Below are 27,657 nucleotides of genomic sequence, written 5' to 3' on the forward strand. Positions count from 1 at the left end.
ATTTCATGCAATGTCCAATAAATACTAAATAAATTACTAAATGTGCTCTAACTCTAAGTCTAAGCGCTTAACACAGTAGTGTTCCAAGCCAACACAATATCAACACTTCACATGTAAGACGAGATACGACGCCCGTATTGCTGTCAAAGCAATCTTGTCATTCCTTTTGTTGATATCTACTAATTTTTTTTTTCAGTTTAGGTGCCTTTACTTTTCACTTTAATGCCTATGCCTATATTTATAGAGTATGAGTGTTTTCATATTCTGACCGTATTCTGAATGAAACATTATTGGCTTGGTTTGCGGAGTTCTTAGTTGTTAGGAAATGTGCGATTTATAACTAAAACTATAATATAAACCAACCTCAAAGAAGCTTATTAATTATAGCTAAGAAGATATATATCAAATAAAGATATGATACAATCTAAAAGTAAAAGATAAGGATCATCATTGATGTGATCTAAAGTCTAGTCTAGTACCCGACTGAGATCACTAGATACTAGATAATATAGCCTTGATCGTCATCATTCAGATTGTTTACAATTTGCTTTGTCTAGATATACGCGCAATCATAAAGGTTGAGATCACAATGTATTCATTCAAGGCCCAGTGCTCACCAGACACCATAGATACCTTTGAGTCCATGCCAGACACTCGTGCACACACACACACACACACACACACACACACACACACACACACACACACACACACACACACCTAACACACGAATTGTAAAAAAAAAAAAAATCACTTAGCCTGTAGGGATTGACAAAATGAAATAGGTGTATCTTAAATTTATGTGGAATAATGTCTGGGGTCAGGTAAGGACGATTTGTGGGTCACAGTCGGGTCAAGAAGCACGAATTAAATGATGGAACTGTGTTTTCCGTCCACAAGTGAACCAAATACAAAGCAGTGTTTTCCGCCCACCAGTGGACTGAATACACCGCTGTGTTTTCCGTCCACCTGTGTACTGAATACACAGATGTGAGAGAAAGAAAGAAAGAAAGAGAGAGAGAGAGAGAGAGAGAGAGAGAGAGAAAGAGAGAAAGAGAGAGAGAGAGAGAGAGGGGGGATTAATGACTGCTTCGTAGCTACTTGTACTCGCATGATTGTTTTTTGGCTCCTATCCTTATTTATAAGGTTGCGGGCTTGGGACACTTTTGGTTTAAGCAATAACGGCGTTAGCCGCAAGGAAGATCTACGTTCTTTTTAGGACTTTATTGGTATTACAGTTTTAATGGCACTTATGAAACATTGAGGTAATTTTAGGGCTAGTAGAAAGGAAGAAAATGGAATACCTGTCAAAAAATTCTAGTTTTACAAGTTATATTAGCACACGAGAAAAAAAAGGCAAAGTGAACAGATGTAGATTCCAATAGCTGATCATCTACTTAGTTTGAGATCACCTAAAAGTCTCTTTCAGACTCAAGCACAGGATACAACTATAACACATTAGCTCAACTGCTTACAAGTCATTGTATAACAACAACAAAAAGGATTTAAAATATAACATTATATAACAAAGAGGTGACTTACAAGGTAAAAAAAAAAAATCTTCAAAAACTAACTATACATTTGACTGCTTCCCTCTCAGCCAAGGTCTCAGGACAAAACCAAGTAATTTTATTCCAAGACAGGAGCAAGTTGGAAAACGTATAGGGGAATGGGATGAGAGCAACAGCAAATGATCTCCCTGTCCATAATTGGGGGGGGGGGGGTCAGTTACCCCATGGGGACAAGTTCGCCATTTAAAAGGCCTAAGTAGATAGTATAGTTTGAAACAATTTGGTTGACACATAATACCCTCAAATGATTGCAAATGCAAATTATTATAAAACCTATCTTATTGTAGAGAACAATAAATGCACCATTTCCTTCAAGAGCCCAACCCCAGGCTAAACTAAATGGTCCCATTGAAGAACAGGACACGTAGAAGTGATAGTAAATGATATGGAATCCAAATGGCATAGTATAGAGGGATAAGGAGACAGTTTAGTCAGGATGTTGACCCATGAAGAGTCCACCAAAAGGAGATGTGATTATGACAAGTTGCGGTTGTTTTAATGAAAGAGAAAAGGGTACACAAAACATAAAGGGCGATTCTAAATATGCCTGCAATCTTGGGTCACAGGTGCCAAGAATAAAGCCTAAATATGTCCCAACAGCAGTCTACCCAATGTATGACCACAAAGTATAACACTCACACAGACATCGAGAAGGATTTTCTCGTCAAAAGGGAGATCAGTACTAGATAGTTATTCATACTCATATTTAATTAAGACTCTCAGAGTCAGGGAGATGATCTATCAAACAAACAAACAAACAAAAAAGTTTTTAAAAAGAAGTAAAAGTAGCACTTCTCACAGACAAGTCAAGTGTGGGCAAAGCTATTTAACTATCTCCCTCCCACTATATGATTCCAGGCAGGGGAAGCCAATAGTCTCAATTATGTTCTAGAACAAGAACATGGAAAGAATAAATTAGAAAAGGGCGATGGGAAGACAGCAAGGTAAAAGGCTTATCAACAACCAACCCAAGACAGCCAACTTTCCCCTACCCTAAGGGCAATTCCACCCACAGAACTCCAGGACGAGGACAAAATCTCACAGCAACACCTATTGAAATTAATTACCCCCCTTTTAGTATAAGAAGACATTACTGTTATATTTATAGAATACAATTGCACGTGGCTGTTCATGAATTCGAGAACAGAATACACAGATGCAACAAGTGACATAAAATGAAAGCAACAATGGGGAACAGATTAAACAATATCGTTTGATTTCATTCCAATATTTATTAAACGATCTTATTTCAAAAGTCAAGACAACACGTAGTGAAAAGTGCATGGTAATATAATAATAATAATAATAATAATAATAATAATAATAATAATAATAATAATAATAATAATAATAATAATAATAATAATAATAATAATAATAATAATAATAATAATAATAATAATAATAATAATAATAATAATAATAATAATAATAATAATAATAATAATAATAATGTCGAAGCCGGTAACTGGAATGCCGATTATCCAAAGACTTCATTGTGTCCTAAATTAAAATAATGAATTTAAAAGTGAGTAATAGTCAATAAATAAAACATGTTTAAAGTCGATCAAACTTCTCGGGTCACCAAGAATGGTGTCAACGTGTTGAAGTTGAAAATTAAGAAATTTTGCCAAGGGAGCACACACAAAAAAAAAAAAGAAAGAAAGAAAGAAAGAAATATTTTGCCTAGGAAGGAACTCGAACCTCTAACTCACCCCACCCCTGTTACAGTTACGCTGTGCTAAAACAGTCGGCCACCTCGCTCGCATTCTCGCGCTCGGTCAAACAGTTTAGCCCTTATAATCTCTTCCGGTGTACTGAATGCACAGCCGTGTATTCAGTCCACTTGTGGACGGAAAACACAGCTGTCTACAGGTCCTTCAAAATGATTTCCTGTTTCATATTTCCTGTCTGTGTGCTTACTTCATGTATTGTTATGATCTGATCTTGGAACCCTCAACTTTTTAAAATTACTAATTATTTTGGGATGGTAATTAATCGTGTTTTCACATTAAAAATGAGATTCTGACATGCCAGATTGAACAAGAGCGGAGGAGCCACCGACTGCTTGTTAATCAATATCCATCAGAATCAGGGTGGTCTAATTGACAGTGCCCGTCGGATGTTGTCATATTCACATTCATAATCACTCATAATGCTATTATATTGATATATCTTTAAGAGATACAGACATGAAAATGAAATATTTCACCAACATTTTCTTTCAACTGGTGGTTTTGGTATTACATCATATTGAAGCAAACCAGTACAAAACAGGTTAGCAAGACTTACTTTTATGGAAACCTACTTTTATTATAAACGTCTTTTTCCACCCCGACACCCCCATTCAACTTCATTACTTTGTAATTATTTGGGACGCCTTCCGAAAGCTCCTCGTGCTAAGAGAAACAACTCAAATATTCCCCCAACTAAAAAATATAACCTAGTAGCCTAGTACCTTCAACTAACCCTGTCCTCCTACCTCGAGCTAACCCTAATAGAAAAAAAAAACCAAAAAACCTAGGACTGCTTTCAATACATAAAACAAAATGGCGATGGAAAACCAAAACAATGGTCGAATTAGGAAAGTTTAAACTGTCATAAATCTATCAAGGTTTGTTCTAGAGTATTTAGAATGCCACAATTATATATTGACAAATTGAATAAATAAACGCATGACAAAAGATTCATGGTGAAAACACAAATTGAAAGACATGCTAGCACGAGGAGCTTTCGGATCAGGAAGATTTTGGTGGTGATGGACAATTCACGATTAGAGAGGTCCCACTGTATTATTATTATTATTATTATAATTATTATTATTATTATTATTATTATTATTATTATTATTATTATTATTATTATTATTATTATTATTATTATTAATATTATTATTACGGTGCCTGAATGAACAAGGACAGAATTCCAAAATTTTGTCCTTCATTGTCTTCGTAAATTTTTCACAGCATCCACAAATGGTTTCATGGTTTCGACGAACTACACTGAGACAAAAGGACAACACATTGGCCACTAAGAAGAGAGAGAGAGAGAGTAAAGCAGAGCACGTTGCGTTGTGCTGTAGCCTTCGTGAATTTTTAGTCTGACACACCCCCCCCCCCCCCCACCCCAAAAAAAAAAGATAATCAAGTCATAAAACAAGAAGACAATCCGGAAAAAAAAGTTGATTACTGCGAGTTGTATTCTAGAGTACAGCCAATGGAAACATTTGTTTCATTGAACACCATTAACAACAACTTGAATTTTTAAAAAACATGTAATCACTTCTTGTAATGTAATATGAATTTCTAGGCAGTCTCAGGCATAGCCATCTTAAGTGCTTGCCTGGCTTAAAACACAATCAGACACGCAAAGTGTGAGTATTTATCACAATACTGTATGTTCACACCCTAATGAAGCTATTGTATTGCGACACATGGGGTCTGATTCATGGACCAAGACTGTGACGATTGTCTGAGACTATTTCCATTGTCTCGGACTAAACTGCGTTACAAACTATTCGTGAAGCCGGACTATCTATGCAAAATCTTAGACTGAACGAGGGACTAAACGGGTGAAATTTACACACACAATCTAGCAGGTGTAAATAGCGAGTCTGGGACTTAAATATTAAAAGTATATTTGCTACTGGCTGGAGGAAATAATTGTACAGCGCTTAGAACATGGCTACACTGTGGATAAGCATCATATAAGTGCCACCATTACTTATATTTACTAAAACCATGTCATACGCATTCACAATTTTTACTGCTTTAAACTTCTCACACTACCTCTCCCCCCCCCCCCCCCCCCCCCCTCACATAAAATAATAGACACATTTTGTTCTAGGTGGTTGCCAGGGCAAGGCTGTTCGGGACATGATTATTATGAGCTTCTGAGTTCTGAAAGTCTTTTGTAGGGAAAAAAAAACCGATCAAAACAAACAAAAAGAGGCAATAGATATGATTTCTATGCTACTTTGCATGCGCAGCTGGAAAAGTAACACATTTCAATGACGTTTTGTCATACTTTTCCAGGGAAACCCCAGTTAAAAATATATTGATCTCTGTAGTCTGAGACTTCACATGCGTAGTCCGAGATTTGATAGAGACAAAGTCTGACTCTTTGAATAGCTTACTTTTCATAGGCTCGGACTTTCCCGAATCTTGGACTACGATGTCTCAGACTTTGTTATAGCAGACCTGCCAACCGGTACGATTAATCATATTTTAGTACGATTCTTGGACTCAATTGGACTCAAATACGTGGATACAATTCCAAGGGATTTAGTACGATTTTTGTTGTTGTAATATTTTGATTTTTTTTTGTTTTCTCAAGCATGAATGATGTTGAAAATGACAACATGTCATACATCAATTGTTGACCGTGTTTCTTTTTTTTTTTTCTGAATGATGCATCACAGTTAGTATACTATTGTTTTCATTTCAGTTAGTTATATATGTTGCCGGTTTTCACCAATATTTTTCTCATAACTTTTTAAGGATTTGCATAGAATTATGCATTTAAGCTTATTTTATACTTTAGATGGCCTCAGGCCACATTTAAGCTTTTACCACTTGTTAAATAGAAAATTTTAAGTGAAAATTAAATTTAACTAACATCTTTGGCAATGAAGCTTTCAATTAAAAACTGTATTGCTGATAAGCTTAAACATAAATGGATTATTTCCCTTTGTAATTACTAAAATTACTCTATTTTGTTTTTAAACATTTAATGATCTTTTTTTAAGGATTTATTATTTTGTATGAGTGATTTTTTTTTTTTTTTCATTACCAACCGGGTAGCTTTAGGAACAAAATGGTTCAAAATGAATCCTCTAGAAGTATTTAACTTGTCTGTGATATGTGTGAATTTCCCATCATTTGACCAACAGTAATAGTATTAGTATGTAGTAGTAGTAGTAATAGTGGTAGGATTAGAAGTGGTAGTAGTAATAGTACTAGTCTAGTAGTGGTTGTAGGAATTGTTTGTAGTTGTAGTAGGAGGAGGAGTAGTAAATGCTATAAAAAGGGAGAGAGAGAGAGAGAGAGAGAGAGAGAGAGAGAGAGAGAGAGAGAGAGAGAGATGGATCATTTGATAACATAATGGAAATTATCTTGTCACTGCTGCAAATTGTCATCTCTATAGATTGAAGACCCTCTCACAATATTTTATCTCAAAACCTTCACTGATTTACTGGCTAGCAGATGTATATCACCATCACAACTTCATTTGGGACATCAGCATCATCATCTCAAACCATCACCACCATGGCATCACCACTGTTACAATTACAACCACCATCACAGCATTGTCACTGCCACAACCACCACCACCACATCACTTCATCCATCACTACCACCACTGGAGCACCATCGCTACAACCAGCATCTCTTCTACATTCACTAGCATCAATACTACCAACATATTTGGGGTCTTTTGGTCATTCTTTTAGTGTTTCGAAAGCAATATCCTTAGATATTGCAATTTCTGAGCCTTATACTGATTTAAAATGGTCATTAAGTTTTAGTTTCTAGATAAATGGATAATTTTGTAATTACTAGTGATTGCTGCAAACGAATGTTTGAATGATGAAGATCAGAGTTTATTTTTGATTTGGTTGATGATATATATTATATAAATTTTTGTATTTTGCGCACTTTTATTTTCCACACATGCAGACAAAATACACTTTTTTTTTGCTAAAAAATACACTTTTTAGGATCATAGAAAAAACTTTTCATTCTGGGAAGGTTGGCAGGTCTGTTATAGTCTCAGTCCATGAATTAGACCCATGACAATGCCATGCCTATTTTTCAATTGCCTGTGACAAACACCAGAAGCCATGGACTCGGGTCATAGTTTTACGTTTTTGGTTAACCCACGTGCTGTGTTGTATGGCGTGGTGTTGTGTTTTGTTTTTCTAAGCGAATAACTTGGGGAGTGAATGATATTCATTATTTTGCCAACAAAAGGTATAAATTTATGAGACCAGGATGTGCAAACATTGAGTCATATATAGAACGAAAGAAATTAACGTCACTTAGCTCTTTGTTTTTGTTTTTAGCCAGCCATTTTTATGCGTAGTTCTCACTAAATTGTATCGATCAGACTATAAACGTTTAAGGTTTCTGTCTCTTGTCTTACAGCTGTGTTTACGTATTCGTTGAAACATGGATTTGACAAACTTTTCCGACTGTCCCATGTAGGTCATTGAAAGCTTGTTGCACTGTATTATTATTATTATTATTATTATTATTATTTATTTATTTTTTTTTTTTTTGTTTGTTTGTTTTTTTTGTTTGTTATTGTTATGTAATATTTAAATTCATTTACATTTGCATTAAAATATTCATGAGTTTGCTTTCATGCATTATATTTTGGAACATATTTCAGAAATGTCTGTGTGTAATGGAACCAGAGTGCTGCATTTTAAGTCAGATGTGCCAATGGAGCTTTGTTGTACAACAGATCATCTAGACTGCATCAGAGATGATTCCTTACTTACCATCAATAGAATTAAAGATGGTATTAAATCAAAGATAGAGACGAGTTGGGCTCAAAATGGAAATGCCTCAACTGTTAAGTTGACCATATTTTCTCCCAAAGAGATTGACAGTGGAAAGTATGCTTGTTACTGCAATGGTAGTTTCATCAAGAGCAGAGATGTTTTTGTTATTGGTAGGTTCTAATTTTTAAAAATTAATGTTATCAAATGTTATACTAACCATTATAGTTCAGTCAGTGGAGACAGACTTCCAATAAAATGTTAGTGTTTAATTATTGTCGAGCTACATAACACCTGCCGGGTCATTATCGGTAACTTGAAACCAACTACAGTTCCAGTCCTTCATTGGCTGGCTGTCATTGCACCTCCTCATAATCAAAGAGCCACTGCATCCAAAGCCTAGAAATATAAACAGGAAATTGACCCAAGGCTCCCCCTCCATTTACCACAACTCAATGACAAGTAGACTGAGGTCAAGAAAGAGCATCATGATGGAAGAAAGCATCAACCTGACTATGAGGCTGTCTGTAGACTATCCACATGGAGGGAGTGGGACAATCACGCAAATTAAGCCGTTGGAGATCCAAGAGAACTGCCATACTGAACTGAGCTCTCCAGGAATGAATGGGTAACCCTCAACAGAGCACGAGAAAACTTGGGAGAACCACTGGAAGCATGATAAAGTGGGGAGACCATCTTGTGTACATGTGAACATGTGAATGCCAAGGGCAGACGATGGAGAACTGTTCATGATCTAAGAGTCTGCTCCCCAGATGCTGTGGAGAAGGGTTCGGTGTTTGGAGTGACAAGCTATGAAGATGATGATTTTACTTGACTACACTATTTCTATAAGGCCATTTAATTCTTTGGATAGTGTCATTGTTTTAACCTTAGCTTGTTCTTTATGATAAGGTAGTTATCCTAATTGTTTCATATATGTATCTGTTTTGCAACTTAAGAATAAGGTGTCATTTGTAATGCGTCTCTCTGAACCTTTTTAACTTTTTCTATTTGGTTTTGTATGGTGTGAATCCCAGACTGAACAACCCTGTTCCAATATTGGTTTAATTAAGGTTTTTTAGCATTTCTCTATAATTGATTTTTAGCATTGAGAAATCCCAGGACGAAATTTGCCTTCTTAAATACATATTTAAGGGAAGGTAGGCGGGGGGGGTGTGAAGTGGCTCGATACTTAAGGCATTGCACTGTGACACGGAAGGTCCCAAATTTGAGTCCACTTCAGGCAGTTTCTTTTTTTTTTTCCTTGGACAAAATTATTAACACACAATTTGCTCACTTTGGACAGCATGGGTGATAATTGACGTTAGACATTTTATTTGTAATTCTCAAAACCTGGCTATTATCTGGATGAATTTCCATTTGCCATTTCTTTTCTCATTGTGGCACAGATACTTTGCAGAGTTTACGTATTGAAGTGTTTGGCTGTATAGTTGGTAATCATGGAATATTGGCTTTCTTGTGTCGGTGATTGACATGATGTAGCATTTTGAGACAGTTGTGTTCACATTCTTTTAGTGACTTTAAATCTATATTGATATATTTTCTATCTTCTTCATTCTTTATGCTCTTGTATAGCCTTGTGTAGTCTGCAAAGAGGTAAATCCAAAACAATGTGGGTGAGAGAACAGAGCCCTGGGGTATGCCTGATATTACATTACCAATGCTTGATTCTCCTTTCGTAACAACTTCCTGTGTTCATTGGTCTAGAAAGGAGCATATCCACCTAAATTTATTCCGACAATTTCTAGTTTTTCTAGTAGACATTGGGGTACCTTGTTAAAATCCATACAGACGACATCTGTTTGTCCATCTTTGTCTAGTTCTGATGTGAAATTGTGTATTGCTGACAAGAGTTGTGCTTCATATGATCTGTGTGAACAGAATCTGTGTTGAGCATTTGTCAGGATGTTGTTCTTTTCAAGATAGTTAACGCTACTCTTATGATGTGCACCATAAGATTACAAAAGATACTGGTAAGTGAAATACAGCGATGATTAGATTTTTTTGTTTTTGTATACTGGCTGAACACTTGCATGTTTCAATGTTTTCGGTGCATGCCCGTTAATACTTCAATTAATTTTGCCAATGCTAGTTCTGGGGCTCGCATTTTCAACAGACGAGGAGGTATTCTATCAGTATCAGGACCAGCTGCTTTGTCCACTTTGACGTTCAGAAGGATTTTGTCAACCCAATTTTCTGTAATCTTTATTTTTGGCTTGATTTGTGTTGGTTTATCTTGAGGTGGTATTTCTTGGTTATTTGGTGAGTTCTCGGTGGCATACTGAGCAGAATTGTCCGTTTGAAATATTGGATTTGTCACTATTATATGGGAATACTGCAGTTCCTTCGAGTAGAGTAGGGACCCCAATGTGATCACATCCTTTGTGTTTGATCAATTTTTATAATATTTTTGGTCTTATTGAAAATTTTCTCATGTACACTTGGTATGCTAGGTGGTCTGCTTTTCTTGTTACTTTCTTTATCATATAATAATTTCATTTGTCGCCACGTTCTACTATATGAGCCATGAAACTCCTGTGCAGAATCTTATGATACAAATTTTTCTTTTCATGTTAGTTGATTTTGAACATTTGTCAAGGATGTATGACAATTACAAAATGAAAAATATCTATTTCAGATAAAGTGAATCCACCCAGAATACTTTCCATTACATCTACAATCAAAGGAAATGTTACTGTTAGATTTGATCCAGGAGAGGCTGTTGAAAAATATCACGACAGCTACAGTGTAATTGCTCAAGTCCAAGCAGAGTATGTATGGATTTGATATATCGTAACATGATGTTTTATAGAAGATGCTATGTGCTTGAAATACCATTGTTATTATATTTTTTTTTTTAAATTCTATCGGCAGAAAATTATTTAAGGTATTTACAGACTTAGCTCTAAATGGGGAAAGCTTCCATTTCATTGTATTTGCACATCGAGATGTGTCATTTGTATGGTAATTTATATTTAATTTTTAACTTATTCATTGCTGATAAATGAAAGCATTGGTTGTTTCATACCTGCCGAATTTTTCGTAATTTTACGAATTTTAGACAAATTTCATGGCCAGTTTCGAAAATTGTATGGAAAATTACGAAACTTTTGTTCTCAGTAATACTTAAATCATGATAATTGTAATAATGATAATGATAAGAAGAACTACTACTTCTACAATAATAATAATAATAATAATAATAATAATAATAATAATAATAATAATAACGATGATGATGATGATAAGACTAATAATAGTGGCTTCAATAATAATTATGATGATGATAATAATATTAACAAAGAGCATTTTTACAGCGCATAAATAAGCATGACGATGTAATGTTGATCATCAATGTCAAATTGTGGTTGTTCTTATACCATTTCAGAATTTACTAATTTCCTTGTCAAATTACTAAAAATTGACATAGAAATTACTAAATTTGAAGTTATCAATTTGGCAGGTTTGTTGTTTAAAGGCAACAGCTAAGGGAAGCTAGATGGATATGTATCCTTTTCTATGATTTAAGGGTGATACCATTTGATGAAGAGAAGGTTTATGTGTGTGTGTGTGTGTGTGTGTGTGTGTGTGTGTGTGTGTGTGTGTGTGTATGTGCTCTTTAAAAGAAAAAACTTTCAGGCTTCTTTGACTTTAGCAAAGGGCATCCCTGATGTTCTAATTTCACCAGGTTAGAGAAATAGGTGGATAATTGGATGCTATACAATGAAGCACAGAAATCTCGGATGCAGTTCTCCTTTTTAATCCATCTTTTTTCATAGTATTGGCAACACAAAATCGCAAACTCTTTCATTGGCCAACACAGAAATCTCGAACAAACTGGACATTAACTTTCACATTAGTTAATAAAATTCCTACATTTGTATTGAATGGAAATGAAATGGGGTTAAGTCTGTTAGTTCACATGTCTTGCATGTGTTTGTTTGGAGTGATAGAGAAAGAAAGAGAGAGAGAGAGAGAGAGAGAGAGAGAGAGAGTGTGTGTGTGTGTGTGTGTGTGTGTGTGTGTGTGTGTGTGTGTGTGTGTGTGTGTGTGTGTGTGAATTATGTTTGACAAGTGTTGTATGCACACAAAGCCTCACTCTAACTCTAATGTGTACAAGTACAAGTGGGAGACTATCAAGGTAGTGATGACATGAGGCTGTTATTATTACATAATACAATCAAACAAGTGTTTAGGGGTTGGGATGATGGGTTGAAGGAGAGGAACAAGAAGTGAGGAGTGATAGTTATTAGATGCTTAATTCATATGTAAGGATGTGGTGTCCTGACTGTGTAATCAACAATGCGACATACTGGCTTTGTCTTCTTATGATAGCACATGCAAAGTAGAACCTTTTTTTACATCTGAATTAGACAAAACACACTAAATATTAAAAAGGAAAAAAATTAAAAATAAAATTCCCTTTATTCATCGCCATGAGGAAAATTGTCTTAAGGGTCTATTCCAAGGGAATAGTAGCCGCAGAGCAGCGCCGCAAAGTGAGCTAGGACGAGGTGACTTGCTCAAGGCCACACAGGGCAGCTGTGACTGATTAAACTCGGTACCTTTTGGGTACAAAGCAAAGACCTTACCGCTGAGCCACACTGCCCCCTCACACCTCATTATTTGGAGACCTTACCAAAACCATGCACGTTTATCTTCCTCACATTCTTCTTCGCATTCTTTGTAAAATACTCATCATGGAAATCTCAAACAAACAGGACCGATTTGTTCGGAGTTTCCTTGCTGCACTGAAGTTCTGTTGCTTTTCTCAACTCACTTAAGACACATCAGGCACATTATAAGGTTTTCAGGTCCATTGAACTTATTGAGGTAAATCTATTAAGAAAAGAAAAATTACCATCAACACAAAACTATATGAAGGTATATTATAATATAATTCAAAAAGTGAATTTTATCAATAAATTCAAATGTACAGGCTCTTAGGGGCATGAGTGTATTTAATACATGACATGTCATATAAAAATACATAGTACATGTCCAAATTTTACTTATGTATTCTCCCATCATCTCCACCATCTCCCATCAAATGACCCATTAGATTAACTGGACGGACAGTAGCAAATGCTTACTTCCCTTTTGATAGGATTCTTATATATGGCAAATTACTTTCCACCTGATCTAACCGACCTAGCTACCTAATCACTGCTGGGTGGACAGGAGGGTTGACTGCACTTGGGATTGATACCGATTCCTTTGCTTCTAAGGCAATTGCTGTGCAAACTCAGACTGATCTATCAGAAACTCATCAGACTGTTATGAGTATATTATATTGAGTTTTTATGACCAATATATGCCCTAATCTTTCCAAGGTTGATATGATTAAAAGAATAATACTAAAATTAGTTAAGTGGATTGCATATTAACAAAACGAAGGCAAACAACATTTCAGTCATTTATGCATTTTTATGATTTTGATCAGTTTTGGCATTGTAATTTTAGTATTCCAGTTTCTCATTTTTATGCTTATTTGCCATTACAGAGGGGCATCCCTGATACCACTGAATTAAGTGTTTTCTACAAATTTATATTTAATTCATCTGTCACAGTTAAGGAGTCATTTTCTCATATAAATTCTTTTGTTATAGGTTCTGCATATGAGTTTGAACATATAATAGGATGATCACATCTTTTTTGCATTTGTGACTGTTAAATTTTAGATGATATTTCTGGACAGGTTTTTTTTTTTTTTTTTTTTTTTTTTGTGCAGTTGTTTATTAATATTTTATTATCGATATCGTATTTCCAGAAAGTTTGTGCTGTGTAAGAACAAGACAATCTCTTGCAAGAATAGACGATGTAGTTGTAAAAATGTAATAGGAATGCCAATGAATAAAATCCGTTCTTTGGTACGGAGTATGGATGTCACAATCATTGTGGTCAGGCAAAGGTCTGTACAAGAAAGTGAAGCAAAGAAGATGGTTAATCTCATTCAACGTGGTAAGTCGACTTTTGATTTGATTTTCATGTGCCAACTTTATCATGCATAAACAAAGTGATCTTGTGTTATATTCCTTCATTGGTTAGAATCCTCAATTTTATTTATGGGCCAGGGACATCAATTGGCATGTCTTCAATCCTGTATTTTTTTTCTTACTTTTCTGTATCACTTTTAGTGTCCTTGTTCAAGAATGACGCCATTTGACCTTTCACTTTTCGCTCAGAGTTAGATGGATGGATGAACTCTTTCATTAAGCGCTGATTTGTTTTGAGTTTTTTTTTTTCTTTTTAAAATCATTTTAAGTCAACTCTGTATTTATTAGAGCTGTTACAGAACACGGGAACAGCTTGGTTGGTGTTCCAGATACCCTTGCTGGAAACTGACTCATCAGGTATTAACGTTAAAGGGAGGGAGCATGGGGGAAGATGAAAGAAACAATGAGTTGCCTGATCACATAATACATAAAAAGGTGAAAGAGAGGTTGTCAGTAGGTGTGTCACAGAGGACACTGCATGGTGTGTGTCTCTCGCAGCCATTTTAACCTCTTAACAGTGACACTGATGTTTTTGTTTTCATATAATACAGTGCACCACGAAAATCTCGAAATCATGGAAATCTCAAACATGTCTCAATCCCCCTTTTTAATCCCCCTATTTTCATAGGAGTGGCAACACAAAAAACTCGAACACCATGGGAGGCTAATTCAGAAATATCGAACAAAACGGACCTTAACTTTTGCATTTATTGATAAAATTCTTTTGCCTTATGTTTGTATTGAACAGAAATGAAAGCTGTCATCGCTGTCTATCTGGCCTTGACTGTATTTTTAAATGGTTAATAAGTCTGCATGTGTGGAGTTTAATTGTGTGGTGGGAGAGGGGGTGTGAAGCATGTTTGACCAATGTTTTATGCACGCTACCCCTCACGACCCCTCACTCTCTTTCTAATGTATACCAGTACCAGTGGGAAACTAGCGAGAAAATGGTGACCTTAGGCTGTTACTGTTATGTATTAAAATCAAAGAGGTGATTTGGGGTGGGGAAGATGGGGTGAGAAGAGAGATTGAGAGAAATAAGTGAGGAGTGGTAGTGATGAGGTACCTACTGTATTAGTAGGTAAAGATGTCGATTGCTGTGTGTATAGGGGAACATTATTCCATCTGTTATTGAAGGAAACAAGATGCACTTAACACTACAGTTCAATATAATGGGACCTTACTGAAGCCATCTACATCAACCCCCCTCACATTCTTCTTCATATTCTTTGTCAAATACTAAGCACGGAAATTTCAATAACACAGAAGTCCCGAACAAATAGGTCAGGTCCCAACTTGTTTGAGTTTTCCCTTTATCTATATTATTTTTAATGCAGAATTTAAACCATTTCCACCAAGAGAGCAGTAAGAGTATCGCAACTCGAGCTTCAATTAGGCTATAATTGCACTGTTGTTACTTGTCTTTTGATGAAAATGGTAAGATCTTGTGATAGGTCAAAGTAAAATTGTTTTTCGCCTTTGAAGGGTTAAATTTTGAAATTATTTATTAAAACACAGCATTGCTGTTTCCTTCTTTTCTGATTGGCAACTGGTTTGCAAATTGGTTCGCTGTACTAATGACACAAAACAAGACAGCTAGGTATCGTTGCTATATTTTGTGTCATGACAGCAAACCAAATCGAAATGCCTGAAACCGACAATACCCTCCCAAAAATTGCAAGACCCTTATAGAACAATTCCGACACAGTTCTAGTATTTACAATTATTATGATGGTTGTTGATGCTTATTTTATTACCATTTGAGTGCATCTCTCTTAGTGGAATTGTTGCTTATGGCTTTTATATTGTGTTTTATTTTGCTCTTTTCTACGTTTTGTTCATTGGTTCATATTTACTGATATTTAGTTTCCTGCTAGAATGTTTGACAAGAATTATTACGAAAAATATCTGGAGATGCAAATTCGAGATGAAAATGGTTTTTAATATGTTTCATGCTTTTTTTTTTTTTGTTGGATTAAATCATCTAATAACATTTTTATGTATGATAGTGAAGCATTGTCATGTGAAACTGCTATGATCCTGGTTTGTGGTTAAATTCTTCATTTTTTGTTATACACTTAGTTTTATTTTAGAGGGATATGGGTTTAAGGTTGGATAGGACTAATTTCCTCTTCTCCAACACGTCATGCTGGTTCCTGTTACTAAAATGTTATATTAAGGTTACCTGGAATGGTAGTAAAATTTAAAAAATATTTATATTTGAAAATCTTTTTTTTTTAAATATATTAAAAGATTCATAAATAAATTTCTAATAATTCTTGAATATTTGATATAATTGAACCCAATTTGTTTTCAGTAAAACCAGGACAAGTTGATGGCTTTAGAGTTGAAAACCTCAATTCCACTTCAGCAGTTTTGGCAATGTGTCCTCCCAGCTCGTCTTTCTCCGTTATCAGAAATATGGCTTATCATAAAACTCCTTTCAAAATTAATGTGTCGGTTGTCAAGACTCAAGGTTTATTTGAGGAAAGAAATGTAAGTCACATATTTTAGGGTTTGATGACAACATAGCATTTCAATCCAAATTTACTTGGCAAGTAGCCCCTCTGGAGTGCGCTGCCCTGGTATGAACCATTTATTTCACTTCCTGTATCGCACTGTCATAAAACTTACCTCAGACGTACTCAAATCTAAATATCCAGCATCTTTTCGTTTTTAAATCATGCGCTACTTTTACACATTATTTGATGACCTCAGCCTGTTACATACAAGTTGCAACTTCAATGCCTCCCCTAAATTTTAAGATGCACATCTTTGTACACTGTGTGATCTAGTGATTCTAACAACTCTGATTGTAACCTTCTTGTTCCAGGTTCGAATTCTTCTGTAGGCAGAAAATGAGGTAAAAGACCTGAAAATCAAATTTTCATCTGATTTTTTTCAAAGCAAGCATGTTGAAAATTGGTATTACATGAATCAATAGATAAGTTATATTCTTGAAGAAGAATAAAAGAGAGAATAATTTTGCAACCAAATATAACTTTTAGCATAAGTTTGGCATCAGTATGGAACAAATATTGGGTCTGTAATATTCAAGCACAACACCGGATGTACGGTATTCAAACACCAAGTAGTACTCACACACTAAAGTAGCCGGCAATAAGAATGCAACATCACAAGATAGGAAAGGTTGATCATTTCATCTAGACGTATGTATGATATTCGATCAAGGAGACCAAAATGTTGTACATAATGCTTTCTCAATTTTTAATGATGATATTTAATTTCCATTAATGGATTATTATGGCCTATACTCTTTTATTTATGTTTTTTTAAACAAAATAATTATGAAGATATTAGAATATTCTGTATTAATGTTTCCTTCGAATATAAAAATATTAGATCTTGTTCCTATTAAATAAAATGATGATCTGGTGATTCATGAAGCAAGTTGCCGATCCCTGTGATCCGATGCTTGTGCTTGAGTACCAGGTGAATAAATCCTGGGTCTTTACCTCTACTTTTTACATGGCACAAAATGCCATTAAATTATTATTGTGGTACCAAACTCATTCACAATTTTAATTTATGAAGTTAATTATTATCACACAAAAACTCAAATGTAAATCATCAAAGGGAGATCATTTCAAGTGAACTAACTTTTGTCTTTTTATTTATTTATTTATTTTTTTGTTTTAAATGTTATTTTGTTGATGGCCCAAATGTAATTTAGTTGATGAACTCCTCATTTTATCAAAAAGAAATAAGAAGAAAATAATAGCTAATTTAGAGCATCGTTGATTGTTATTTCTTTTCTTTTTTCTTTTTTTTTAAAGGGGGGGAGGGGAAGAGGAGTGGCGTAGTCTTAACGTTTACCCCAGTTTTATTTTTCACTGACTCACTCCTCTTTTTTTTTTAGATAAACCCTTATTTTTTTTCATGATGGATTGGCAGGTATTTGTCCATCACAGTTATAATATTAGAAAAGAATTTTCCACTGACTCACTCCTCATTTTAAAAAAAGTAAACTTCTAGTTTTTTCATGATAGGTATGGTCCATCACAATCATAATATTAGAAAATGCTTTCAAACAATTGACCCACAATTATGAAAGAGCGCTGAGTTGTTTTTTTGTTAGACATCTGATAGAGCCGACATGTGTTTCATTAATCACGATTACATTGTCTTTATTCTTGTTTTTATTGTTTCAGTTTAATATAACTTTGGACTCTTATTCATTGGACTCTTATTCAAAATATTGTCCTCGAATAATTCTGTCACATCTGACACCCTTCACAATGTTTAATGTATCTGTGACGACAGCTGGAGGAGGAGGAGAGAGTAAACCTATTCACAGGAATTTCACTACAAGTCAAGCTGGTAAAAACAACTTTCCATTCCAATAGATAAAAAGTACACTATAGTTATGTGTGATATTATTTGTTAGTTTGTTCCTCACTATTGAGAATCCATACTTTATGTCTTCTACGAATCAATTACATATTTATGTTGGATGTTTCATGGGTGTTTCTGTTTTGTTTTTTGTTTTTTTTTTGTTTGTTTTGTGTTTGTGTGTGTGTGGGGGGGTTGGGGGGGGGGGAGGAAGGGTGATGTTCTGGGTTTGTTCTTAAAAGACACAAATTACTGGACCTCACCCATGTATGATCATGAAACACTATATTTTCCAATGTAACTGTTAAAGATTAAAGTGTCTGTTAAACTTAAAAAGATGATTTTTTTTTCTGGGTTTGTTCTTAAAAGACACAAATTACTGGACATCACTCATGAATGAAAATGAAACACTATATTTTCCAATGCAACTGTTAAAGATTAAACTATCTGTTAAACTTAAAAAGCTGCAATGATCGGATTTTTAAATTCTTAGTAAAAAGGATATTTTTTCCTTGGTCAGCTCCGCTCTCACCACCAGAGGGCATTATTTACTGGATTGTTCAAGATGAGCCAACCACCTATAGCTTTGATTCTCTGCATCAAGATTCTGTTTTGCCGCAACAGAAAATGTACTCCATCAATATAAATTGGAAGGTAAGGCAATGAGTGAGGGCTTTCCTGAAAGAAAAAGAAAAGGTGAAAATGTTCATAACTTGAATAGCAGTTTACTAATTTTTATAAAATTTTAATCATACAATTATTTTTGTGATTGTTGCACAAGGGAATAGATGCTACTGCTCTGGTAATTCTCGTCAAACATGTGAAGCCATTTGTTACATTTTCAATGATGTTTTGATCATCGATGAAGCCCTGTCCTACCAAATATCTTTTCATGTCCAAACAATGGTAGTCTGAGGGAGCAAGGTCTTGTCTGTGGAGGACGTGTAAGAACCTCCCAATATTATTGCTGAAGCTAGTCTTGGCTTAATTTTGTTATGTGCGGTTCAAGTTTAAAGCTGTAATCTGCAAAAGGTTTTTTTGGGGTTTTTTTTTTTCTGCAGATGTGCCAGGTCTAATTCTTCCTGCCTGTTACATTGGTTTCTGGATAAATTAAGTTTTAATGTTGTGCTTTTAGCTGTCTGAAATTTCTGGTTAAAGGCTTCTCTATTTACTAATGGTTCATGGGAATTTAGACTGGTTTTGTATATTGGAATAGTGTATCTGCTACTAATTTCTGGTGTATATGTGATGTTTGGGAAAATATTGTGATATCTTAATGTTTTGCTTGAATGGATGGCTTTGTGGAGAACTTGAAGGTCTTTCTCTAACTGCCTGGTCTCTAATGTTTGCCATTGTAGTGATTTGGTTCTGTGGTAATGCATCCTGGTTGGCATGAGTTACAGTTGGTGACAAATTATGATTTCCTACTCTGCACTTGATTGAACTTGCTGATATTATTCCGAAACAGTGAATGTATATTCAAGAATAGGCCTACGCAATGCACTGTATTGATGTGCATTGGTACAGGTTTTTTTTTCAGGAAGGCAAATGATTAATAAGCTTTTGCCACTGTTTTATTGATATGCTGGTTCCATTTTAATGACTTAAATAGGTGAATTCCCAATGTCTATATGTTTTAGTGTGTAACCAAATATCTTGTAGTCATATTTTAGTGGTTGTTCTGTAAGGTGCATATGTCATTTTGTTTTCAGTTATTCTTAGAGAGAGACTGTTGTCAGCAATTATGGTGGTTAATAAACATTAAAGAGCAGAGGATTCTTAGGACAGTTCCTTGGGGTAGGACAGTTCCTTGGGGTACCCCAAGTGCATCATATTTATCACTTTTATATCCATCTAAGACTTACTTCTTGAGTCTCTACAGAGCCAGTTTTTAAACCAGTCGAGTAACTGAGTAAATTAGTAAAAATTGTATTAGGTGGCTTGGGCTTTAAGGATCTGATCTCACCATGTTCTTGTTTTTTTAGGCTGTTTATGGGGCACAGTGTCAGATGTCAAAAACAGGTAGAACAGGCTATTTTCAGCTGTCCAAGACATTAGTATTTCTTCATTGATGTTTAACAGCTGATTTTGATTATCGACCGGTTTATTCAACGTTTCATAGTGATTCACTGTTAAATGAAAGATAATGTGATCAAGGAGTTTGGAAGTGACAGATGTCATTAACATTTGTCTGTAGTTTGAGGACATTGTCTTTTTTAAACTTTTGTTTTGTAGATGGCTCTGTAGTTTGCTTGTTTCCAGTTTTAAATGCATTGCCTATGTCCAGGATTATTGAAAGATATATATGTGACTATTTCTGTTGCACACTCTTTCAAAACTCATGGAAGTAGCAAATCTGGACTGGTCGCTTTGATGAAATTCAGATTCTGTAGCTGTTTAGTGACCCCATTTTATTGTTACATTAATCCTAAACATTGGAGGAGAGTTGCTTTTTTTCATGCTTGGTAGAGCCATGTTTTCTTTAGTGAGAGCGCTTTTGTATTGTGAGTAAGTAATTTGCTTTCTCAGTGGGATCTATTGCTTTTGTATCATCCGGTCTTTGTAGGAAGATGCTTAGATTTAATATAGTTCAAGTAAAGTTTTGTAATGCCTCTGTGATAGTTGCCACTTGGAGTTTGGATCAGATTTTTGTTTATTCCATTCAGCATCCCAGTTTTTTTTTGGGTTTTTTTTTGTAGAAGTGTTTTCTAGGATTATTTATTGTGTTTTGGTTTTTTTCGATTAAGACACTTGTGATGTGAATGTATTCATGGTAAATGCTGTTTTCTGCTTGTTGTTTTGCTTGAAATGTGCTTGGGGATTGAGTCCATTATGGTTGTTTGGATTTGGAAGAGATTTCAATTGTCAATTTCAGTGTTTTTAGTTGCCTGCTTTTCAAAATTTCAGAAATTGTATTTTAGTTCATTCATCATACTGTTCATAATTCTTTTGCCATGTACAGATTGTTATAAGGGGCGCAATTAAACAAAACGTTTATATCAGGTTAATCTTGATACACATCTAAGAGCTTATTCTCCTAGCAGGCCCTATCAATAAAAATTTTACATTATTTGATCCAAGTTTTTTGTTTAACATTCAGGTTATGACGTCAGTTTAGTCATACTATGATATTTTATATCATTATCTGGGTGGGGTTCTAGACCTCCCATAGTGGGCACGGAGGTACTTGCTGTGTCTTCTATCCCCTATATCTGTTTTCCAACTTGCTTTCTGTCTTTGTCTTGGAATGAGATTACTTGGTTTTGTCCAGGCCCTGGCCAGGTACTCTAGCTGGGAGGGAGACAGTCAAATATATAGTTAGAGTTTTGGGAGATTATATTTTTCTCCTCATCTCTCTGTTACATCCTGTATTATGCTTTGTTTACGTATTATATATGATTTGTAAACATTTGATTGTATTCCTCTTGGTGGAGACCTGTGCTTGTGTCTGGGTGAGACATTTAGGTGATCTCAAACTAAGAACTTTGATAGTGTGCTCTTGGAATCTACATCCATTTCCTATTTGAACCAATTCCCCTTTGTCTTACCTTTTCTTGGGTGCTTTAATTGTAATTCTAGAACTTTTTACTATCCAATTTTCTTCCTTTTTACTGGCGCTGATATGACCTTAATGTGTTGCAAGTGCCGTAAAACCCTTAAAACCAAAACCAATTATATCATTATCCAAGTCATCAGTTTCACTTCTTCTTTACAGCCAATTCCCCACGACTTGAGAGGAGGAAACATTACTTATGAAGTTAATGTAACTTATGAGTACAAAGGGAAGAGGATTGCTTTGAAACATTACACCAATAAGACATTTCTCATTTTACGGAACATTTCTGACACACCTGTCTCTGTGAAGATTCGCTCCAAGAATAAGATGGGTCCATCAAAAGATTTGAGTTATCTCAATATCCCAAAATATTCATTACACGCAGGTAATTTTTGTTTCTTCTCCCATGTTATTATATAATTGATGCAAGCACTTCATTACATTGCGTGGTCTAAATGTCGCAATGAAATTTTTCTCTGTAATTGATCATGTTCAAAAATAAGATAAAGTGAAATGTGGTAGAAATAGATGCTTTGAAATAATTTTTTATTTTCAAACACCAAAAAGATCATATTATAATGGAGCTAGTCGGGATCAACTATTTCAATGATAAATGAACATTATTGTGGGTTTTAGTCTCTCATCTAAAATCGATTGCAAACACATAGCTGCCAACCAGTACGATAAAATCGTACTTAGTACGATTTGGCCAATCCAGAAAAAGAAAAAAAATCCAGAAAAAAAAAAAGAAGAAGAAGAAGAAAATCTGATAAAAATTATCTTGGGAGAAAATTTTCACCACAAAGGAGGCTGTTAAGCCCAAGCCTCAGTAATCTGCTTCTGTCACCACTTCTCCATCACTTATGCCTACCCAGTATGATGATAAAGGTAAGCTTCTCTTAGTATTACAGTTCTGACCATTCTAGTACTTAAGTACATTAATAAATATGCCATTTTAAGACATGAATTGGGCGTCCGCGATGTTACCCACGTGTGTGTGTTTGTAGAAAATTCCTTTATTACATGTGTGCATCTGTAGTTGGGCTCTTTGTGTGTATATGCGTGTGTTAGTCGAAAACTAGGCTAATGTGTGTAGCAATAAGGTGTAAAGCCTTGCACCCTCTCATTCCACCACTCAACTATTCAAAATAGAAAGATGACTGTTACAGGTTTCATAAATTCTTACTAAGTTTGCTAGCTCTCAATAAATATCTTATTTCCCTTTAAGAAAATGTAAAGATTGTACCATAAATTATTGCTATTAGCTCAAAAAAGTATATTTTCTGGGATGGGTGTAAATATTGAAAAACTGCTAGGCGAGCTGCCATTTTTTCAACTGATCAGCTGTAGCAACTAGGCACTGTCCAGTGTAACTTCCGGAATGCAAGGCCGCGTCACTTGAGTTAAGTTGTCAATAGTGTCAAATGTTAAATTGAGGTCGAGAAGGGCAAGAATAAAAACTATACCCCCATCAGTAGCACAGAGTAGATCATTTTGGATCCTAAACACAGCCCTCTTTATATTATAATGCTCTCTTTATGCCGATTGATTAGATATGATGATGATGATAATAATAGTAATAATAATAATAATAGTAATGCTGATGATGATGATGACAATGATTATGATGATATTAATAATGATAATAATTCAATTGAAAATAATACGAAAAGTATCTGACGATGTGTCTCAATAATGTAGTCAATAATTGTCAGTGCTGCCCATCGTAGGAAACATTTTACTTTTTACAAAGTGACTCCTTAATGCCTAATGCCAAACAGAATTCTTTCTCAAAGATAGAAGGCTAAATAACTGCTTGCAAGCAAAGATTGGTATTCCAAACTGTGCAGCTTGCGCGTTGGGAAATAGAAATATAGTTGAATGTCTTATCACTCTTCTTTTCCCAGTGTATGTGTGAGTGTTAGTGTGTGTTTGTGGTTGTATTCCTCAAACATATATTCAAAGTTCTATTAAGTTTTTCTCGGTAACAGTAACACCGATCTTTTTCATAATAATGAAAACAATAGTATGTTTTACAAGATTATTTATCAACCCACTTTAAATAAAGTAAATCATCAGTAAAACCTAACTCAAAACACTTCATTTTTAACCAATTTTTAGATATGCTTACTTGTAAATCATCATTTTAAAGGTGTTTTTGTTTGTTTTTTAAAATCTTCAATTAAATTATAAATTTCCTTGTTAATCATCAATGTAAATGTGTTTTTAATTCCTCCACAGGCATCAAACAGCTTAAATCTCATGTAGAGATTGCCAACAATCAAGCAGAGGTTATTATTGAAAAGCCGCCACCCAATGTAAAGATCTCTGCCATTTACTGGTGTATTGGAAATCAGTACTCAAAATTGCCATCTCAAATTATTTGTGAGGTATATTTTTCTGCTAAAACTTGTTTTGATAGTTTTCATCACGAGATAGTTTAATTTGTGAAATGCTATAATCAAGATATCACACACACACAGACACACACACACACACAAAAGAAAAAGACAAATTGCTCTTATCTATTTATTTATTTATTTATTTATTTTTTTAATTTATTATTATTTTTTTAATAGAAAGAGACAATACACAGCTTGGTACTGATAATTCTTATAAATAAAACAAGAACATCAGTTTATTAAATCAAAACAATATCACCCTTCAAGAAATTATGTGCAAGTCAAAAGTATTTTTATTCAAAAGTATTTATGGGTCTCAAGAATTTCAATAAAGGAAATGGATAGTAAAATCATTGCTTTTTTTAATTATAATAGTGAAATTTTTTTGGTGTATTGGTGATACAGTTGACATCACATAAGTCAATGCCACTTTTTTACCCAGTGCCACTCCCAAGTATAATGAAGATAAGAGGAAAAAAATTAAGATTGTTCAGATAAGTCGATTTGCACATATGTCAAACTATATATCGGGGCTAGGATAAAAATGTTAACACATTCCAAGTTCCCAATTGTCGTGAAAGGAAGAAAAAATATGCGCCAGAGTTTGAAATGGGTGTAGAAAGGCGAAGAGGGATGGTTGTGTAGAGAGGGGAAGAGGGAAGATTAATGTAGTGGCAATGCGTTGTGAAGTAGACAAGTCGTTATCAAGTATTTAATGTTGAAGTAGAAAACAATGGTCATGCTGGCAGGGGTTTGATTGGATGGAGGGGAAGCAACATCGGTAACTACATTCAAGATATTGAAGTTCAAGTGACAGGCTGCGGAAAACCACCCTCACTTCCATTCTTTTGTCCCTCTCAATCTTATTGCTCTCATCAAGAGAACATTGCCATCCTCTGACAAAACACATTTCTAAATTGAACTGAAGTTCTTGAAATAGCCTTATTAATCAATTAAATTGCTCGCGGTCAGCTTGTAAAAGGAATCTTAAACTTGAGATTTCAAAGAAGTACAGGTCATTTTAAACGAAAGAAAGTAGGAAAGACACCTTTGATCAACTTCATTTTAGAATATAGCTTGTGTCACCCCAGACAATAGAAATTATGACAGACACTGGTGTAGCATATATTAAATGATAAAGAATTGAGGTGTGTAATAACCACTAAATTTAATAAAAGGGATTTTCAATGAGCCCCAAGCCAACAGCAACACTAAACATGTATAAAGGGACATGCAGTATGTAAATGGATAGATGGATGGATAAGATAAATAGATGTCGAATTGTCTTTGTTTTGTAAATTATGGACAATGAGTGTGTGTGTGTGGTGGGGGGGGGGGGGTGCTATGGAAAGGTGACGTCACATGTTGAAAGAAGGGGGTTTGTTTTGGCATGGCTCTCATGCCAATAATCATAAACTCGATTTTTTCAGAGGTCAGTTTTTAGTTTATATCCCATGGAGATTGACCTAAATAGTGTCCTTTGTAGATCCTAAATCAGGGATGGTTATTATTTATTCTTCTCTGTAATTTTTTACTCAAGGGTATTTCATTAATGTTCGATATGCTTTTGTATGGAAAGCACTTTATGAATTAACAAAATATTATTATTATTATTATTATTATTATTATTATTATTATTATTATTATTATTATTATTATTATTATTATTATTATTATTATTATTATTATTATTATTATTATTATTAGTATTATTATTACTACTACTACTACTACTACTACTACTACTACTACTACTACTACTACTACTACTACTACTACTACTACTACTACTACTACTACTACTACTATTATTATTATTATTAATATTATTATTACCATCATCATCATCATCATCATCATCATCATCATCATCATCATCATCATTCTCCTATTTGGTCATCATTGAGTCATTGTTATAGTTGTCATTGTTGTGTTGTTTTATTATCCTATTTTTCAGTCAAATTAAACTGAATATTTGTTTCGATATTTGTTTTGTAGGAAATCACCTCTTTTGGCTGATGGGAAAAATATTTTGTTCGAAAATTTTGTTTTGGTTAAGTAATATACCTCAAAAATATTTGGCATTTCAATAGCTTGTCTATTTGATAAATAGTAAAGAGTTTTTAGTATATAATTATTCTTTTAGAAATATCGTGGCACATAATCTGAAAATGGCCGTATAAAGTTATGATGCCCTTTTATTTGTTATTTAGGATAATTTTTCTTATCTAATTTTCTTTAAACTCATTATAAATTCCAGAAATATCCAGAGAGAATATCCGATGGAAATGATAATCAAAACAGAATTGTGAGCTTAAAGGCGAAAGATTGTGAGATAAAAACTGTATCCGAATCCAGACAGGCTGTATATGGTTTTTATAAAGATTTAAATGACAAGGGATCATCACCCCGTTATCAGAATGTTACTGCCATTCATGTGTTTGCCAAAAAGGATAGTTCATGTCCATCATCCTCTCTCAACAATGATAAAGATGGAGTCTCTATTAAGCAGCAAACCAATGAGTACAAGTTCATGTTTTCAATACAAGGGAGTCACAGATTGTTCCCTTTCAAGTGCTATTATGACAGTAAATTTGGTAAGAATCAAATAGTTGTAATATTTCAGCTGACAAAATTATAAGAGGACATCTGTGTGTTAATGTGTGTGTATGTGTATGATTGTGTGGATGCATTTGTATAACAACTTAGGGACTTTGAGATAATTTTGTATTGAGGTTTTGCATTTATGCTATGTGTGTGGATTGTATACATGTGCATATGTTTATATGCCTGTGTGCAGACACAATGTATTTATGTGTGTGCATTGCATATACAAGTGTTTATGTTTATCCGACTGGGTGGGGTTCCTGACCCCCCATACTGTGTCTTCTATCCCCTTATGTCTGTTTTCCAACATGCTTTCTGTCTTTGTCTTGGAATGAGATTACTTGGTTTTGTCCTGGCTGGGAGGGAGACAGTCAAATGCATAGTTATTGTTTTGGGAGATGATATTTTTTTCCTTGTAAATCATCTCTCCATTATGTATTATTATATTTGTTATTTTTGTATTATGTATAATTTAAGCATTTGAGTGTATTCCTCTTTGTTGGATTTTGTGCTTGTGTCCGGATGAGACTTATAGGTGATCTCAGACTAAGTACATTGGTGGTATGCTCTTGGAATCTACATCTGATCCCTATTTGTTCCCAGTTCCCCTTTGTCTTACTTTCTCTTGTGTGCTTTTATTGTAATT

General features: G+C 34.5%; 2 protein-coding genes across 9 annotated transcripts in view; one reads left to right on the forward strand and one right to left on the reverse strand.

The window, feature by feature from the left end:
• The window catches only part of LOC144963012 (chloride channel CLIC-like protein 1), a 39,349-nt gene extending 38,798 nt beyond the window's left edge, over window positions 1-551 (reverse strand). For 3 of the 8 annotated variants that reach the window (XM_078896571.1, XM_078896573.1, XM_078896575.1), the window contains exon 1: window positions 480-551. The gene's annotated coding sequence lies outside the window, so the exon portion shown is untranslated. Of the gene's footprint in view, window positions 1-363 lie in introns of all 8 variants that reach the window. The other 5 variants (XM_078896576.1, XM_078896574.1, XM_078896570.1 and 2 more) reach the window with 4 other exon arrangements.
• A 2,862-nt stretch (window positions 552-3,413) lies between these two features.
• Window positions 3,414-27,657, forward strand: part of LOC144963016 (uncharacterized) — a 34,034-nt gene continuing 9,790 nt past the window's right edge. The window contains exons 1-10 of the mRNA XM_078896579.1: window positions 3,414-3,848; window positions 7,965-8,249; window positions 10,736-10,868; window positions 13,868-14,058; window positions 16,411-16,589; window positions 18,266-18,434; window positions 18,967-19,100; window positions 22,162-22,387; window positions 24,244-24,392; window positions 26,665-27,001. Of these exons, the coding sequence (XP_078752705.1) occupies window positions 3,764-3,848; window positions 7,965-8,249; window positions 10,736-10,868; window positions 13,868-14,058; window positions 16,411-16,589; window positions 18,266-18,434; window positions 18,967-19,100; window positions 22,162-22,387; window positions 24,244-24,392; window positions 26,665-27,001 (1,888 nt within the window). The 5' untranslated portion in view covers window positions 3,414-3,763. The remainder of the gene's footprint in view (window positions 3,849-7,964; window positions 8,250-10,735; window positions 10,869-13,867; window positions 14,059-16,410; window positions 16,590-18,265; window positions 18,435-18,966; window positions 19,101-22,161; window positions 22,388-24,243; window positions 24,393-26,664; window positions 27,002-27,657) is intronic.

Source organism: Berghia stephanieae, chromosome 1 (genome assembly GCF_034508935.2).
Source record: "Berghia stephanieae isolate SIO BIC M18660-M18661 chromosome 1, UCSD_Bste_1.3, whole genome shotgun sequence".
In the NCBI taxonomy this organism is placed as follows: Eukaryota; Metazoa; Mollusca; class Gastropoda; order Nudibranchia; family Aeolidiidae; genus Berghia; species Berghia stephanieae.